Here is a 16480-nt window from a genome sequence, read left to right as displayed (position 1 = left end):
TTATTTGTCATACTTGCCCTAACGCAGTGATGGAATCTCAGTGACTAGTAAATATAGGTGCAAAAGAAAGACTTGCAATTGTATAGCGCCTTATTGCACCGCTTGAGAAATCCCTAAAACACTCCACATACAATAAATTATTTTAACATAGTTATGTAGGCAGGAATCAAGAGAGGCAAAATTTATTTGTCTCAAAAGCTGAAAACAAGCCATTTGTACAACACAATCTGCCACCAGAATTAATTCACACACTACACCTTTATTTAAAAAGAGAAAATTATGGAGTTATCCTAGGAAATTCAGCCCAAAATTTGATGGGCCATGGAAAATTTACCTTCTACTCGAGGTACAACTTGATTGCAGTCAAGATTTTTGGATTCCCTATCAAAAGATATTAAATTTTTCAACAATTCTGATGCTGAACAAAGCCTAATAAAAAAAATCAGCGCTGATAGTGATCTATGAACTTTATAGCCTGCATAAGAGCAAGGAGGACCCTGATTAAGTGAGCTGAATCTAGACAATAATGCTTTCTTTCTCAAAAGCCCTTTAATTGTTGGATCAGATAATGAAGCCAAGCTTCACAAAATGACTAAGGATGATCCTAGAGGAATCCATCTCTCTGCCTTTCAAAGTTGTACTCATTATTTATCCCCAAGGGCAAAAGGCCTAGGGTGGATTGAACACCAATGTATCAGTTTCCAACAGAAAGACCACATTGACAGTTTACCTTGGTAACAAGCCCAAGGGGCTGGGTTGCGAGAAGATGGAATTGTGGCTCCTACTGCCCCTCAGGAAAGGAGAAGTTAGGTATGCAAGGCAAAACCCAGATGGCTAGGAGAGACAGAGATGCTATTGCAAGTGCTGACTTGTTATTTGTTATTAAATACATATTTATATGCATAATTGTGCTTGGAATTTTGTCTGCACGTTGAAGATCAGGCTATCTAGGTTTATCTGAGATCTTCACACCTCATTGCCTAAAGCTTTCTGACCCCTCGTACCAGCACACAGCTTTAGCTAAGGGTTCTTTGAGATCAACTGAGCTTATCCTAGTTTAGCCTAGATTCAAATCTTGAGTGGAAGTCCAACGTTCTATAGTGTACTTCTGTTAATTCAGTCTTTTTGCTTGAAAAAAATTGAATTATCTAGTAGATCAAATTAAGCAATTTTAATAAAACAGCAGAGGTGATTTCAATTCAGAGTCAACAACTTTGAGTTAAGAGTAGACTGTACTGCTAGAACTACTACATGGCCCATTGAGAGTCAAAGATGGTATTAGGGATAAGTTTCCAGCCTGCATTGCATTACTAACTAGCTCCACGATGCCTACTGCAAAGAGGTTTGCAATGGAAGTCTAATATGGAGGAATACAAATATATTGCATTCAAGTAGTTCAAAAATGCTCATCTGGTATCAGAAAACTCAGACAGTAATGCACCTCTGTGGGTTTACCTTTCCTTCTTCTCGTTTATCAATTTCCTGGCCTTGCACTTAATATTAAACCTTTAACCACAGAAGGAGGCTTACGAGTTATATATGAAAAATAATGACTCTTGACCAAATCATATGGCAACTGGTGTTTCACGTAAAAAAATTGTGCTCACCACTCAAGAGTATTTAAATCTCACAACAGCAACTTCTCTTTCCCCATGTATGCATAACACAGTATCTGGGGTTATTGACAATAGTAAAGAAATAAAGAGAAATGCTTCACTACTTTGTAAATGGGGGTATTTGCAATTTAATGATGAGGAAGCAGTGTTTACAATTTTACCATCAGTGGAAGAATTCTGCAGTTTTCCACCACTTAATGTTTCCAACCTTTTACTCTTTATACTCAAGAAATACTGCACAGCATGCATGCACGCACAGAAAATAATTACAGCTAACACAACCTTTCAGTAATAATGCAAATTCATATTATAGAATGTCAAAAAGGAACAGTACAAAATGTAAAAATTACTGACCAATTCTGTTTGTAGCACTGCCACTCACACTGATGACCAAAACTTGTTCAGAGAACAGTTAAATGATCTACAAAGTAAATTGAGTTTGTTGAAATTACTGATGTTTATTTTTATGGCAAATAAGATTAAAACTCGCTCTAACTTTGAGAAACAGAAAAGCATTCCCCCATAACTTGCAAGAGCAATGACTTTCAGAATGCTCAATTCTTCATTCTCCTTTAGTGGTTTTACGTTATTGCCCATAGTGGAGAACAGTAACCTCAACATCAGAGATGGCAAAGATAGTATGTATTTACTAGAGCACTACCTGCAGTAGCTCATTAATACTAAAGTTGCTAAGTTAACTTACATAGGAATGGCATAACTGTGCTGCATAGCATCCCTCAACACCCTCACCCCATTTCCAGATCAACAAAGTATCCCATGAAGCAATAACTATGCTCCATATGCAGAGGCACCTGCTGTAGCTGTTTAATCAAAGACCTGTATAAACAAATATACTCCTATTAATATAGTGTTACATCTGTGTACAGCAAGAGCAAGTGAATCCATTATACCTGGATAAAACACTGTACATTTTCTTCAAACATGTTTTTATAGAACTGAGCTTTAAACTTAATATTCAGTGCTTCAACAACCTCCCTGATTGTATTTAATTATGAACATGAATTTTGTAACATATGCAAAACTTGAGTAATGTTAGTAGCTTCTGATAAGTTCAGCTCCAGGTAATTTATTGTTAGAGCATAAATTGTGCAAAAATATTACTTGTGTTTAGCTTGGATTAAATCAGCCTCTGTTTTTCAATGAAACAGTTCAATAATGACTGCCTTTTAGTGAAGTCACAAATATCCCATCAATTATATTTTTAAATGGCTATGTAACAGGGGTTGGAATGCCCTATACTTAAAGCTTCCAAAGCTCCAAACAGCCTAAGCCCAAAAAGTCCAGAACTCAAGCACTGACGCTATATTCTGATTTCAAAAATCAAGGATTTCAGCTGAAGTGACGACCAAGACGCGCTGATCTGTAGTCGGACCGTAACTGCACAAAGGCATGAAGGATGTTCTTGTCAAGATTAGTCAGTTGCTCTCCAGAACAGACCTGCTTAAGGTTGTCAGGTGCTACTACCAGAAGATTACAGAGTGCATGTAGCGTGTCAAAAAGTTGCAACACCAAGGGGATCTGTAAGGAAAGGCAGAAAGTTCAAATGAAGCAAGAGTTGCAGTGATTCTACAAAGAACAAATTGCACTGTTAGAAAATAAAACACTTTTGTAACCTGAAGAATGCAGGAGGCTTGTACCAAATAGGAGGAACAGAAGTTTTGGTAGGAAACTTGTTTTTTTTTCTTCAAAAAAGGTACACACTATCTTGAATCATTTGCTGGGAAATATAAATTTGTCTAGATTAGTTGATGATTAAGTGCGACTGAGAAACACGGACAGAGGAGTGTGACAGAAAACATGTGGTGACGTGCGCTATATGCAAGATTTTTTTTATTACAAATTAACACAGCAGTGGATCTGCCATAGTAATTGTTATCATTGGAGGATATGCAGTTTATAATGGCAAAAGCATTATACTATGTAACACAGCGTGTATTATTCTGCTAATGAACTGGTAGGTGTAAGTGCACTGCATTCTTGAGATGAATGCTTGGATAGATTACAGGTCAAACTGGGATTCATTTTTTTTTTAAAGTCTAATTTTTAAGAAGTAGTGTCAAAAGTTACTCACTTTATTTGTTTGATCAGGAAACTAGGTACAGAAATGCCCTGGTCAGTTTCAGTTTTTCATCTATAACAAAGTGTAATGTCTGGAGTGACGATGTACCATTTTTGAAAAACTGGTTCATTAAGAACATGCAAATGAAAAATGTTTACAAAAAAAAAAATCAATTTTAAAGAACTTCAGTAGCCAAGTTGTTAAGATACAATTTTAAGTAGGCTCAAAAAACAAAATAGAAACTGAATTGAAATAAAATGTATTTTTTTGGAGGCAAAAAGAACAGAAAAAAAAATTATAGAAATGCTTATAAGTCAGGTGCGGAGGGATAACAGGATTAACTTAGTGGTCAAAGCTCTTCACATAGTTACATTTTTTACAGGCATTAGGGTACAAAAATGTTGAACCTTTATAAAAATTGGTTCAGCCACAGTTGGAGTATTGTGTCCAATTCTGGGCACCGCAGTTTAGGAAGGATGCGGAGGCCATAGAGAGAGTGCAGAAAAGATTTACTAGAATGGATCCAGGGATGAGGGACTTCAGTTACATGGATAGACTGGAGAAGATGGGGCTGTTCTCCTTGGAGCAGAGAAGGTTAAGAGGAGATTTGATCGAAGTGTTCAAAAGCATGAAGGTTTTACATAAAGTAAAGAGAAACTGTTCCCATTGGCAGAAAGGTCGAGAACCAGAGGACACAGATTTAAGGTGATTGGCAAAAGAGCCAAAGGCAACATGAGGAAAGTCTTTTTTATGTAGAGAGTAGTTATGATCTGGAATGTGCTGCCTGAAAGGGTGGTGGAAGCAGATTCAACCATGGCTTTGAAACAGGAATTGGATAAATACTTGAAGGGAAAAAAATTAGAGCTGCGGAGGAATGGGATTAACTAGATTGCTCTTACAAAGAGCCGGCATGGCCTTGATGGGTCGGATGGCTCCCTTCTTTGCTATAACCATTCTATGAATCTATGATATTCATGAGGCCAATGAGTGCAATTCACATCAAGGTTCAGTGTTAGGCAGAGGCAGTTTTATATATTAAAAGTCAGGTTAGTTATCGCAAGCTTAAGTGTTTATGAAATAAAAACCAAGTTTAAAAAAAAATGGAAAAAAAAGTCAGAAATAGTTTGCTATTTTGGAATTTCACAGCAAGCAGATTAGGATACAAATTAATACAAATGGGTTTACAATAAATAATGTGAACAAATGCTGCTTTATTTGAATAAACAACAAAAAAAACTGCAAATGCTGGAAATCTGAAACAAAAACAGAAAATGGTAGAAGCACTGAGCGGGTCGGTCAGTATCCATTGAGAACACAAGACAAGTTAACATTTCAGCTGTACACCCTTCATCAGAACTGGCAGTTCTGTGAAGAGTTGTTACCATAAATGTTAATTTGTCTATTCTCTCCACAGATGTTGACTGACCTAGTGAGTACATCCAGCATTTTCTGCTGTTTTATTTGACTAAGTTACATGTCAAGCCAAAGCTCGTAAACCTTAGAATAACAGCCATTAGCTTTTCAGCAAATCTATACTTCCATAACTACACAGCATTTTATTTTCCTCAGCTGTACTACAATGGATACAAATGCACCATAATTAGAACAAAATAAAGCATTTAAATTCTTTTGATCCAATAATTCAAATTTCCATATATAATTCTTTCTTGTTCTTAGTAAGTCTCTAGCATTAAACTGAAATGTAAGACCATCTGGTGATACAAGCACAGAGATGCATCAATTAATTTACTGAAAATGGGACAGGCCTGCCTGATCCTCAATTCTGAATGTGGATTTGCTGAATACGTCTGCATGGTTGCATTTAACTACTCTACTTAAATGATTTTCCACTATGATTTCTAACATGCAAGCAAACAGGTGTTTGGATTAAAGGCTTTATGGGTAAACCAAAATTTTAGGTGCTAATTTCTTTACTCTTAACTGCATTACATTACTCCTGACAAAATTAAAATGACCCATACTGAAAATGTTACATTGTAAAAGACAATAGGATGGCACTAACTACAAAATCATACAGTAATGAAAATTCTTATACAATTAATAGAAAATACATCTGCATAAATAAGGGAAAGTTAAGGCTTTTCAAAACAAACACTCAGATGGCTAAAGTGGAGTTTATTATTGGAAGCAGCTTTTCTATTGAATTTGCATTTTTGGGGGGATTATGTCAAAAGTAAATTGGAAAGAACTGGATACGTTTTAAGGAAAATAGTTTTTTAAAAAACCTCTAGTCACGATAGTTATGGTATTGTATGCAACCTAATTATTTTTAATTTGAACTCTTATTCAAAGAAAATATTACATAATCAGCAAAAAGGCAGCACAAAACACTAACAGTACAAAGGCACATTAAGTCAATAGGTTAATATTAGGACTGTATACAACACCTTAAATTCTTTGGCACACTTCCGATATTCAGCTACATCACAGATAGCCAGCATGCCACCCATTGAACTGTACGTATACTGCTGAAGGTGCTCATGAATTAGACGATGGAAGCGGACTCCAAATTCTGTTAGAACAGTATCCACATTCTTCCCATCCATCGAATTTCGATTTTTTTCTACTTGCTTTCTAACATAGCCACAGACTTTGACACAAGCCTGCCCAAAAAGGTCATAGAAAGTGAAATTAATAGTTTGTTAGTGTATTCTATCAAGTACAGTGAAAATGGAATAGTACATTCTATGCTAAGTACAGTTGCTTCAAAACTGTATGCTGACAAAACATTTAATTCTATTTGTAACGGTTTCAAGGTTGGTAAATAATAATGGATGAACTTTTAACTTGTAATGACTTTCTTTTATCTGTAACTCCTAAAAATCATTAATGAGCCAAATCAAGCTTTCATTTTTAAACCAAAATTTATGTACGTCTATATTTAGTTTGCAAACATTCCACCTTGAGTAGGTAAGCACATAACACTCATGTACAAAACATTCATCCCAAATTAACAGACTCAAGGAGCTGGTTTGCAATCAGACTCCTACTGAGATTATAACTTAATGTGTTTCTAAAGCAACTGCTTCTATATAAGCAGCAAATTGAATGCAGGCCCAAGCGAAACATCACCATTTCTGTCTGAGGATCACTGCATAAAATACAGACTGAGGTAATTGCTGTTAACATCATTACTATACTCTAGACCAAAACTTGACATGTCAATCTATTATCCCAGCTAGCTGCATTTGCCAAGATTTTTTTTCTAATATAAATGTATGTGACCCTCAGGGGTCCTAACTGTAAAAAATGCATTTGTGTTATATGTTCAACCAGCCCAGTATGAAATTTGTGCATTTTGCAAATTCCAAATGTCCCACAATTTCCAGATTTGAGTTTAAACTGTGAGCAAGTGATGACTCATAAGATTAGACCAAATGGCTTCCCTCTAGGGGAAAAAGGGAAGTAGTGGCTACTTCAAAACCATGGAAGATAAGATTCTGCAGCATTAATGAAATTGAACATGAGGGGTAAAAATCAGGTTGCTCAAACTAAGCACATTAGGGCTTGACATTCAAAACCCAGAGTTTCCGCAGATGATCTGCCAAAGTTATGCCAGAAGATCAGACAAATCCCCAAAGAAATTAATGGTATAGAAAATGCAGCTCTTCCCATCTCATCATCCAAGAGGTTTCATGCCATCTACCTAGGTTGCATTCGAACCCCAATGCCAGAAATGAAAGCAATGTCCTAACTCTACGAGCCAATTACAGCTTACCACATTAAACTCCTCCAACCATCCCATACTACAGAGGGCAGCAGGCTGTTAAAAGGTATGCAGAGGAAAAAGCTAGCTAGTTCTGCTAAGTCCAGTGTCCCTAGACATGAGCCACAGACACTGGAATTTATAGAAAAGCCCCACTCCTTATTGATAATTTATATCAAAATTTAATCTCTCCAGATATTGTAAGGACTGTACAATTAATAATGTCTCCTTAAACATAAGCTATGCAACAAATTGACATCAACTCAATCTACCAAGTGTAGAGTGCCCTCAACTGAGCATGGATCTTCGGTTTCACTTTTGCCTGAGTCAGAAGATTAGGTTTCAAGCTCCATTCCAGGAATTGAGCATGTAATGTAGACTTACTTCAGTTCAGTACCAAGGGAGAGCTACAATGTTGGAGGTGCCATCTTTTAGATGCGACACTAAACTGAAGCATGTTGAGGTAACTAAGAGGTTCTATGGCAGTCTTCAATAAGCAGGAAGTTCTCCAAGTGGTGCAGCCAACATTTCTCCCCCAACCATTAAAAAGCAGATGAACTGACCATTCATATGTTGTTTGTAGGATCTTCCGGCGTACAAATTGGCTGCCGTGTTTTCTTACATAACAGTGACTGCACTTCAAAAAGTAATTTATTGGATGTGAAGTGCTTTGGAATGTCCAGAGGATGTGACAACACACTATATAAATGCAAATTCTTTTTACCTCACCATAAAATTCAGAAAGTGAAGTTAAAAAAAAGGCTAAAAAAAACAATTTGCAATACAGATTCAGACTGAAAGCAGCAGCCATGGAGGTAACAGATTGTAAATTCCTGATCAGTAATTCCACCCTAAAAACTTTCAGCACAATCATGTGGCACGGTAATTTGGCAGGATTAAATGTAACATACAACATTTTATTTGTACAATAAAATTCTGAGATGGTTTTCTGTGATATGTTCTAAAAACTGTACAGTGGTTTGTGAATACATACATTAGTATATTGAATTAGTACATTGTTTTCATCCTCCGGTTTGAAGTCTGTCTTTTTCTGTTCAACACCCAGGATGTGCTTCATATGTCCAATCATGCAATTCAATGTCCTTCACAGAACAAAATGAGTACTTTTAACGTGAGATAGAGCAGTTACTTTATTCTATGTTGGTACAGGACTAGACAATTTTTAAAAATGCAATGAAGGAATAGAATATCACAATATTATAAATAGAGTGTAATTTTCAATATAAATTGTACAAAAAGGGTAACTTTTGAAATAAATATTTTAAAACCTTAAAATGTTTGTTACTCAAGATTTCTACAGTAACAACTCATAAGATCTTACAGGAATGGTACCAGGGATGAGTAGGGATCAGTGCTAGGAACGTTGCTCTTTACTATTTTTACTAATGATCTAGATCTAGGTGTTGGGGGCACTGTCTGCAAGCTTGCATTCAATACTAATATTTGTGTGAGTGTCAGGACTACATACGATGCTCGACTGCTTCAGGCGGATCTTGATGCATTGGGGGACTGGGCTCCTGAATGGCAAACTATATTTAAATTGGAAAAGGGCAGGGCTATGCACGCGGGCAGGATGAATGCCGCAATCTTCAGGGAAAACCATTAAAGCAGGTAAATGCCGATTCGCTGAATTCTTTCAAGCGAGAGCTGGATCTGCTTCTGGCTGGGGCGGAGGTCACCTCGTGCATAAGGTAGGTACTGAAGAGCATGATCAGCGCTAGAGTGATCTCTTGGACTAGTTTTGATCGCCCAAGGGGGTCGGAGAGGAATTTCCGAAATTTGTTTCTCCAAAATGGGTATTCTGCGGCAAGTGACTCACCTCCTGACACCCCAAAGCCTTTCCACCATCTACAAGGCACAAGTCAGGAGTGTGATGTGATACTCTCCACTTGCCTGGACGAGTGCAGCTCCAACAACACTCAAGAAACTCGACACTATCCAGGACAAAGCAGCCCGCTTGATTGGCACTCCATCCACCACCCTAAACATTCACTCCCTCCACCACCGGCGCACTGTGGCTGCAGTGTGTACCATCCACAGGATGCATTGCAGCAACTTGCCCAGGCTTCTTCGACAGCACCTCCCAAACCCACGACCTCTACCACCTAGAAGGACAAGGGCAGCAGGCACATGGGAACAATACCACCTGCACGTTCTCCTCCAAGTCACACACCATCCCAATATGGAAATATATCACTGTTCCTTCATCATCGCTGGGTCAAAATCCTGGAACTCCCTACCTAACAGCACTGTGGGAGAACCTTCACCACATGGACGACAGCGGTTCAAAGAAAGCGGCTCACCACCATCTTCTCAAGGGCAATTAGGGATGGGCAATAAATGCTGGCCTTGCCAGCGACGCCCACATCCCATGAACGAATAAAAAAAAATTGACCTGGGTTTTTAAATCTGTTTTTTTTGCTACTCCCAGGAGATCACATGGTTTTAGGTGGGGTGGACAGTGTATATATTGTGATGCAAAAAGTATTATAATTGTGTGGGACGGGCTAGATGGACCAAGAGAGTCTTTTCCTATCAGTCAGTGTTCTTATGTTCATATGAGGGGCTTGAGTTATGTGGAGAGACCACAGAAGCAGAGATTGTTGTAGAGCAGAGAAGGTTAAGGGGAGATTTAATGGAGATGTTCAAAATTATGATAGATTTTGATAGTTTCTCCTTATTTATTCTGTTTCCACTAGCAGGTGGGTCAATAACCAGAGGACACAGATTTAAGAAAATTGGAAAAGAACCAGTGGCAAGATGAGGAGAATTTTTTTCCCCCCCACAGGAAGTTATGATCTGGAATGCACTGCCTATAAGGGTGGTGGAAGCAGATTAAATATTAACTTTCTATAGGGAATTGGATATACACTTGAAAAGGAAAACTTGCAGGATTATGAGGAAAGAGCGGGGAGTGCAACTAATTGGATAGCTGTTCCCAAGAGCCGGCACAGGCATGATGGGCCGAATGACCACCTTCTGTGCTGTACAATTCTATGATTAAACAACTCTAAATTTACAAAACTGAACTAAGCCACTGTATCTAATTTGGGAGACAGTGTCATTGTAGTCTCAGAGTCAAAAGGCCTTGACATTAGGCCCTAACTCAAAAATAATTTGCTCATTTAATGACAGACATTTGCAAAAACGAATAAAAAAAAACTGGTGCAAATTAAACAAATGCTAAAAGAAATCTTCAGCTTTCACCTAGTACATTAATTACCATTGTGTTTGCCCATACAAATGTGAAATGCACAGTAGTCAACCCTATTAGTGCCACCAGAGATTTTTCAGATAGAAAGTTAGATATCACAGAACCTTCAAAGTCGTCTTTAAATTAAAACTCATTTACATTATAAATGAAAATGTACTCAAAATTTCCAATTACCAAAACTTTAGAATCTCCCATTCATTTGTTTAAAAGGCTTTCTACAGTACAAAAAAGATTTTATGGGAGAAAAATGTTTATTTTGCTTAAGGATTAAGCAGCTTAAAGATAACACTGTTTAGTTAATGGCTATATCTAACAGATGTACGACGGATGATTGACCAAACGATAATGAGATGCAGTATAGACAAATGAAAAACTGAGGGGTTTAATGACATCCCTGAAATGAGCAAGTTGTGATGAATTTATATTTACCTGTCAATGCCTGTATCCAATTTAACTTCCATCTGTTCAATCACCTCTTTCTTCTTCTGCAGGCACTCAGTCAGTTTAGGAGAAGAGCTGCAGGTACAATTGTTAAACCAAACATTAATTTAATTTGCTGCTCAGATTGTGAATGAGGGTAACCCCTTAGAGATAGAAGTGAGATTCTGAGAGAGAAGCCTTTTACATTTGGACAAGGTGTTTTTTGCAACTTTTTTTTTCAAAAAAAATCTCAGAATTTTTGAAGCCAACAAAAATCAGATTATTTTCACAATGGGCATTAAGGATATTTTGGACAACTGAACTATATGAAGATTTGTTTTGGATCCATATAACAAAAAGTGTTCTCAGCGTAAGGTCACAATCAGAGTTATTGGTTTACAAATAATTAACATTGTAAATGCACTTTAGAATCAGGTCCCAGTTTTCCTGACTGGCACGCAGAATTCAGAATTTGCTGGGAAGATATGCACCATATTGTTTTATTTCATGTTGCAAAATCTTTCTCTTCACTTTAATACTCCGGCCACATTTGGTTTTCACATTATACTCTCCAAATTGTTGGAAAAGCGATCTCCATTAGAAATTGTTCACCATTCCTAGAACTTTGTTGCTTATAAACACTGAAGATGCAGCACGCTCATGATTGTGCAAATACTCCACATTAAGCATACATGGGGGAGGCACCCAGAAAAGTTAAGATGCATTATATTTTCTAATTCTCACTCTAATAAATGAGCTCCATATGATTATTAGCATAATAGTGATCAGTTAAAAATGTTCTAGTCAATTAACAAAATTCTCTCACCTTATCAGTGGCATGAGGTGATCATTAAACTGTTTGTCAAACAAATGAAAAATGGTATTTGCCTGTTGTACAACATCTAAAAAGTAAAGAATTGCATTCCTGGAATCTGTAGATGGAATTGCTGAGGAAAAAAGACAAGTTGTCTCAGATTTCAATCATGATAGAGGACCAATTATTAGTAGAACACGGTTAATTAATAAAGCGGATACGCGATATTTAATCAACTGGTTCACAGAAGCAGACTAATGTGGTACCCAAATTCAAGGAGAGAGTGATAAAAGATACAGGTAACTACAGATTCATTATTTTATGGAGAATTGAAATGAGACCAATGAAATCAATCAGTAAACTGCAGTCAACATGGTTTCTGAAAGGGAAGCTCCTGCCTCAACAATCTCGATTTCGCCGAAGAAGAGACAACTCAAGTGGAATGGGGAAAGCCCTATGACATGGTTCACCACAACTTCCAAAAGGCTTTTGAAAAGTTCCAAATTAAAGGCTATTGGTTACAGTCAAAGTTGTGGGAATTCAGAGTAAATCTTGTGTATGGCTAAGAAATTAGCTGGAGGGTAGAAAACGTGGGTACTTTTTTTTTAAAAAGAGTAGTTATGTCAGAATTAGTGGCGGGGGGGGGGGGGGGTGGCGCGGAGAACTCAATAGGGTACCAAGAAACAAAAGGAGTCGCTCAAGTGGTGGAAGCAGTGGAGGTTAGAGCCACAAAGCTGATCATTAGTATGAAGAACCTTAATTATGGGAAAAGACTGGAGAGAAGAGACTTGGGGTGTGCATCTTGGAAAGGAGGCATTTGAGAGGCGTTTTATAGAGTATGTAAGACAGTCAAGGGAAATGAAAAGGTAAATCCAGAATATTACTTCAAATTAAATTGTAGAGTCCCAGGTTCTAATTATTAAAAAGAAAATTAAACACATCAGGAAATTCTTCTTCATACAAAGTAATCAACATATTGAATGGACCTCCGAATAGAGAGACGGAGGTGCAAACCCGGAAATCATTTTAGAAACTGTGCTGCATTGGGTGGATCGTAGGGATTTTCTCGATAAATGAACTAAGATGGGTGGAATGGCCTTGCTTATCCATAACTCCCTTCTGATCTTGTGTATTCAAACTTGAACTCCATTAAATTAGACTTAATTTACAACAGAGCTACTTGAAAATATATACAATAACTTGGATTTATATAGCACCTTTAACATAGAAAAACCTCCCAAGGCACTTCATACATGTGTAAGGAAAATGGACACTGAGCCAAAGAAGAGATTAAGACGGAATGACCAAAAGCTTGCTCAAAGGGATGGGTTTTAAGAAAGGCCTTAAAAGGAGGTAACAAAGGCATGGACAAGGGTTTCAGCAGCAAATTAGCTGAAGTAGGGACAGAGGTGGGTGATATCACAGAGATGGAATTAGTCAGTCCCTGTGCGTGATTGGATATGGGTTCAAACAGGATGCTGAGGTCGCCAACAGTCTACTTCATTCTGAAAGTGGCCAGGGAAGCAGATGGAGTTGATGGCGAATGTACAGAGTTTGTGGCAGGAGCTAAAGACAATGGCTTCAGTCCTCAGTATTTAATGGGAGGAAGTTATGGTTCATCTGATACTGCATCTCAGACAAGCAGTCTGACAACACAGAGGCAGTTAAAGGGGTTGAGAGATGGTGGAGAGTTAGAGCAGGGTGTTATCAATGTACATGTGGAAGCTGACCCCGTGGCTTCAGATGGTGTCGCCAAGGGGCGGCATATAGATGAGAGGAACGGGACCATGGATAGTTCCTTGAAGAGTCCCGGGAGAAGCCATTGTTAGAAATGCTCTAGCTAAGATCAGATAAGCAAGGCCAAGTTAAGAGGAGTCCCACCAAGATCAACAATAGGGGAAGGGTGTTGGAGGAAGATCATGTGATCAAGGGCTGAAGGCTGCAGAGAGGTCAAGGAGGATGAGGAGGGACAATGGCACCACCATTACAATGAACCTCATTTGCAACTTTGGTTAGGGCCATTTCAGTGTTGTCAGAGGGACAGAAACTTGATTGGAGGGATTCAAACAGGGAAGTACAGGAGAGGTGGAAGATGGCAAGATGTTCAAGGACTGGGAGAGAAAAGGGAAGTTGGAGATTGAATGGTAGTTAATGAGGGCAGAGGGGTGAATGGTGGGCTTTTTGATGAGGCGGCAACGATGTTGGTTTTGAAAGGGAGGTGGACAGCACCTGAGGAGCACGAACCACTTACAAGATCAGCTAAAATGGGGGCTAAGAAGGGAAGTTGGGTGATCAGTAGTTTAATGAAAATACAAAATTTAAACTCATTCACAGAGAAACTACCATACAATGAACATTCCAATAATGGGAATTACCTGCAAGTCCAATCTCTAGGGCATAGTCAATATGCTCAACGCACAAATACTCCACAAGAATAGTAAATATTCGAAAAGCATTCTTTGGTAAATCAGAAGGGTCAGACAGCTATAAATAAAAAGAAAGATTAAGTAAAAGTGGGCACTGCTTAATGATCATATTGAGCTGGCACAAAGAAAAACTTCTCCAAAATAACTGGATACTCTACCAAAAGCAAAATACTGCAGATGCTGGAAATCTGAAATAACTACAATTTGTGGTCTACTTGAGGAAAACCACTGCACAATTCCAATCTCAAAAATACAGTACAATGATACGAAATGAACTTCAGGCATGTTTTATAACATTCTTACCCTATGACACCTCTCAAAGGCCTGTCTGGTCTCCTGCAAAAGATTGACAACGACCTCCTGTGACAGGAAGGTCTCACCATGTGTGTCAATACTTGGCCCCAGTGGTAAGTTGGTACGTTGGCGAATTCGCTCTTTTAGATCCTGAATCCTACAAAATGCACATTCATTATTTCACAAAATAGTTCACAATTTAGGAGTACAAAGATTTACAACTACTTATTTATATAAAACCACAAGCATTTATAAAAGTATACTATTAGCAAAACCAAATTAGCCGAGATCACATAATATTAAGTCGCCTATTGTTATAGCCCACATATTATACTGGCGCCAGACCCGACTGTGCTTGGTATGTTTTGTACACATTTGAATTTGCGTATTATTATAGCCATAACCGAAGTTGTTCTTTTTTTAGTAAGTCTCCCTCTGTGGGTTCACTGCTTCAGTTCCAATTCCCTGAAGGTATACTGGGTAAAGGCAAATTGTTGTTTAGCCCTCTGTTGGCATGTATATATAACTCTCTCTCTCTCTCTCTCTCTCTGTCGGTGTGTAGCCCGCCGATGTTTTCACTGCTTGTACAAATTTTAACAACCGCAGAATGACCTGTCTGAATAGTTTGTGCATAATTACTCCATCTTCTTACAAGGGCGGGGCTTCCTATCAGGGGAGGTTATGACAGTACAACATTTTGGCACCCATAGCGGCGGTTATTTTTGTGAAAATGGAATCAAGTAAAAATAAAACACAGATCAAAGAGTCAAAGTCACAGAAATAGCAAAAAAAAAGTGTCACTCAGGCAGCCATTAGAAAATCTACAAAGAACAATGAGATTCTGCCTTGAAATGGGTCAGAAGCGGAGATTTCAGAAGTGTCATGAAACAGTTACGCACTTCTAAACTCGAGGACATTGGTGCAGAACTTCTTGAATGGTTTACGGCAGCGTGCGATAAAAATCACCCCAGAATTTCAGAATATGAAATTCAGAGTATGGGAAAAACCTGTCAAAATTGCAAAAAACAAAAATCAGGTTTAGCGATCTCTCTAGTCAACTTTGGATGGATCAAGGGATGAAAATGATCAGAGAAGCCAAGTACCCCTGAACTGACAAACAAATTGTTTTCATCAACTCTGCCTGCATTACTTCAAATCCACCAGTTTTGATGAAGCGGGACTTTTCTGGCAGCTTCTGCCAGGGGGACTCTTGCCTTTCGCGACAGAAAATGCGTTGGTAGGAAATGGAACAAGGAGCACGTGACTTCTTCTGGGCGCTAATATGGGCGGCTCGGAGAAACATGCTCTTCTGTTCAGCCAAGATATTTCAACAATGTTCGACACTTCCATTTCAATCAGCAATCGTGGGTAACACATGGTTTTTGAGGAGTACATTTAATCTCTGGACAGAAAATTTCAAGCTCAGGTTGGAGGCATTTTAATCACTATGGATAACTACTCTGCACATCCTGAAATTTCTGGCCCAATGATTATGGAACTTGTCAGTCTTGCAAAGAATAGCACTTCTAAACTTCAGCCAATGGACGCTGGAGTTACCTAGCTTTTCAAGGGTCACTATTGGATGTTTCTGGCTAGATAAAGGACTAGCTGCTTACGAGGCCAAGACTGAATTCTTAGTCCGTTTGCTGGATGCCATGAATTTCATTGGTGGATGTTGGGAACTTGTGACTCAGAGCAACATTGCAAACTGGTTTTGCCATTCAGGTACGGCCAGTAAAGAGGAGAATTTGGTGGAGTTCGAAGAAAATGAAGCCGACCCTGAGCTGCAGAGCATTTGGGAGCGACTTCAGCAAGCAGAACTGATCTCTACTGATGTTCCTCAGTCTAACATTGTCGCAGTTAATGAC

At 38.4% G+C, this 16480-nt stretch overlaps 1 protein-coding gene across 1 annotated transcript in view; it reads right to left on the bottom strand.

Moving 5' to 3' along the window:
- Positions 1-1720: 1720 nt before the first annotated feature.
- The window catches only part of exoc5 (exocyst complex component 5), a 66618-nt gene continuing 51858 nt past the window's right edge, over positions 1721-16480 (bottom strand). Inside the window, exons 12-18 of the mRNA XM_067991564.1 lie at positions 14622-14769; positions 14268-14376; positions 11905-12025; positions 11088-11174; positions 8418-8526; positions 6105-6320; positions 1721-3155 (exon numbers count right to left, since the gene is read on the bottom strand). Of these exons, the coding sequence (XP_067847665.1) occupies positions 2967-3155; positions 6105-6320; positions 8418-8526; positions 11088-11174; positions 11905-12025; positions 14268-14376; positions 14622-14769 (979 nt within the window). The 3' untranslated portion in view covers positions 1721-2966. The remainder of the gene's footprint in view (positions 3156-6104; positions 6321-8417; positions 8527-11087; positions 11175-11904; positions 12026-14267; positions 14377-14621; positions 14770-16480) is intronic.

The sequence above is a fragment of the Heptranchias perlo genome, chromosome 10 (genome assembly GCF_035084215.1).
Source record: "Heptranchias perlo isolate sHepPer1 chromosome 10, sHepPer1.hap1, whole genome shotgun sequence".
Classification (NCBI taxonomy): domain Eukaryota; kingdom Metazoa; phylum Chordata; class Chondrichthyes; order Hexanchiformes; family Hexanchidae; genus Heptranchias; species Heptranchias perlo.
Note: the sequence above shows the minus strand (reverse complement) of the source record. Positions and strands in the feature narration are given on the sequence as shown.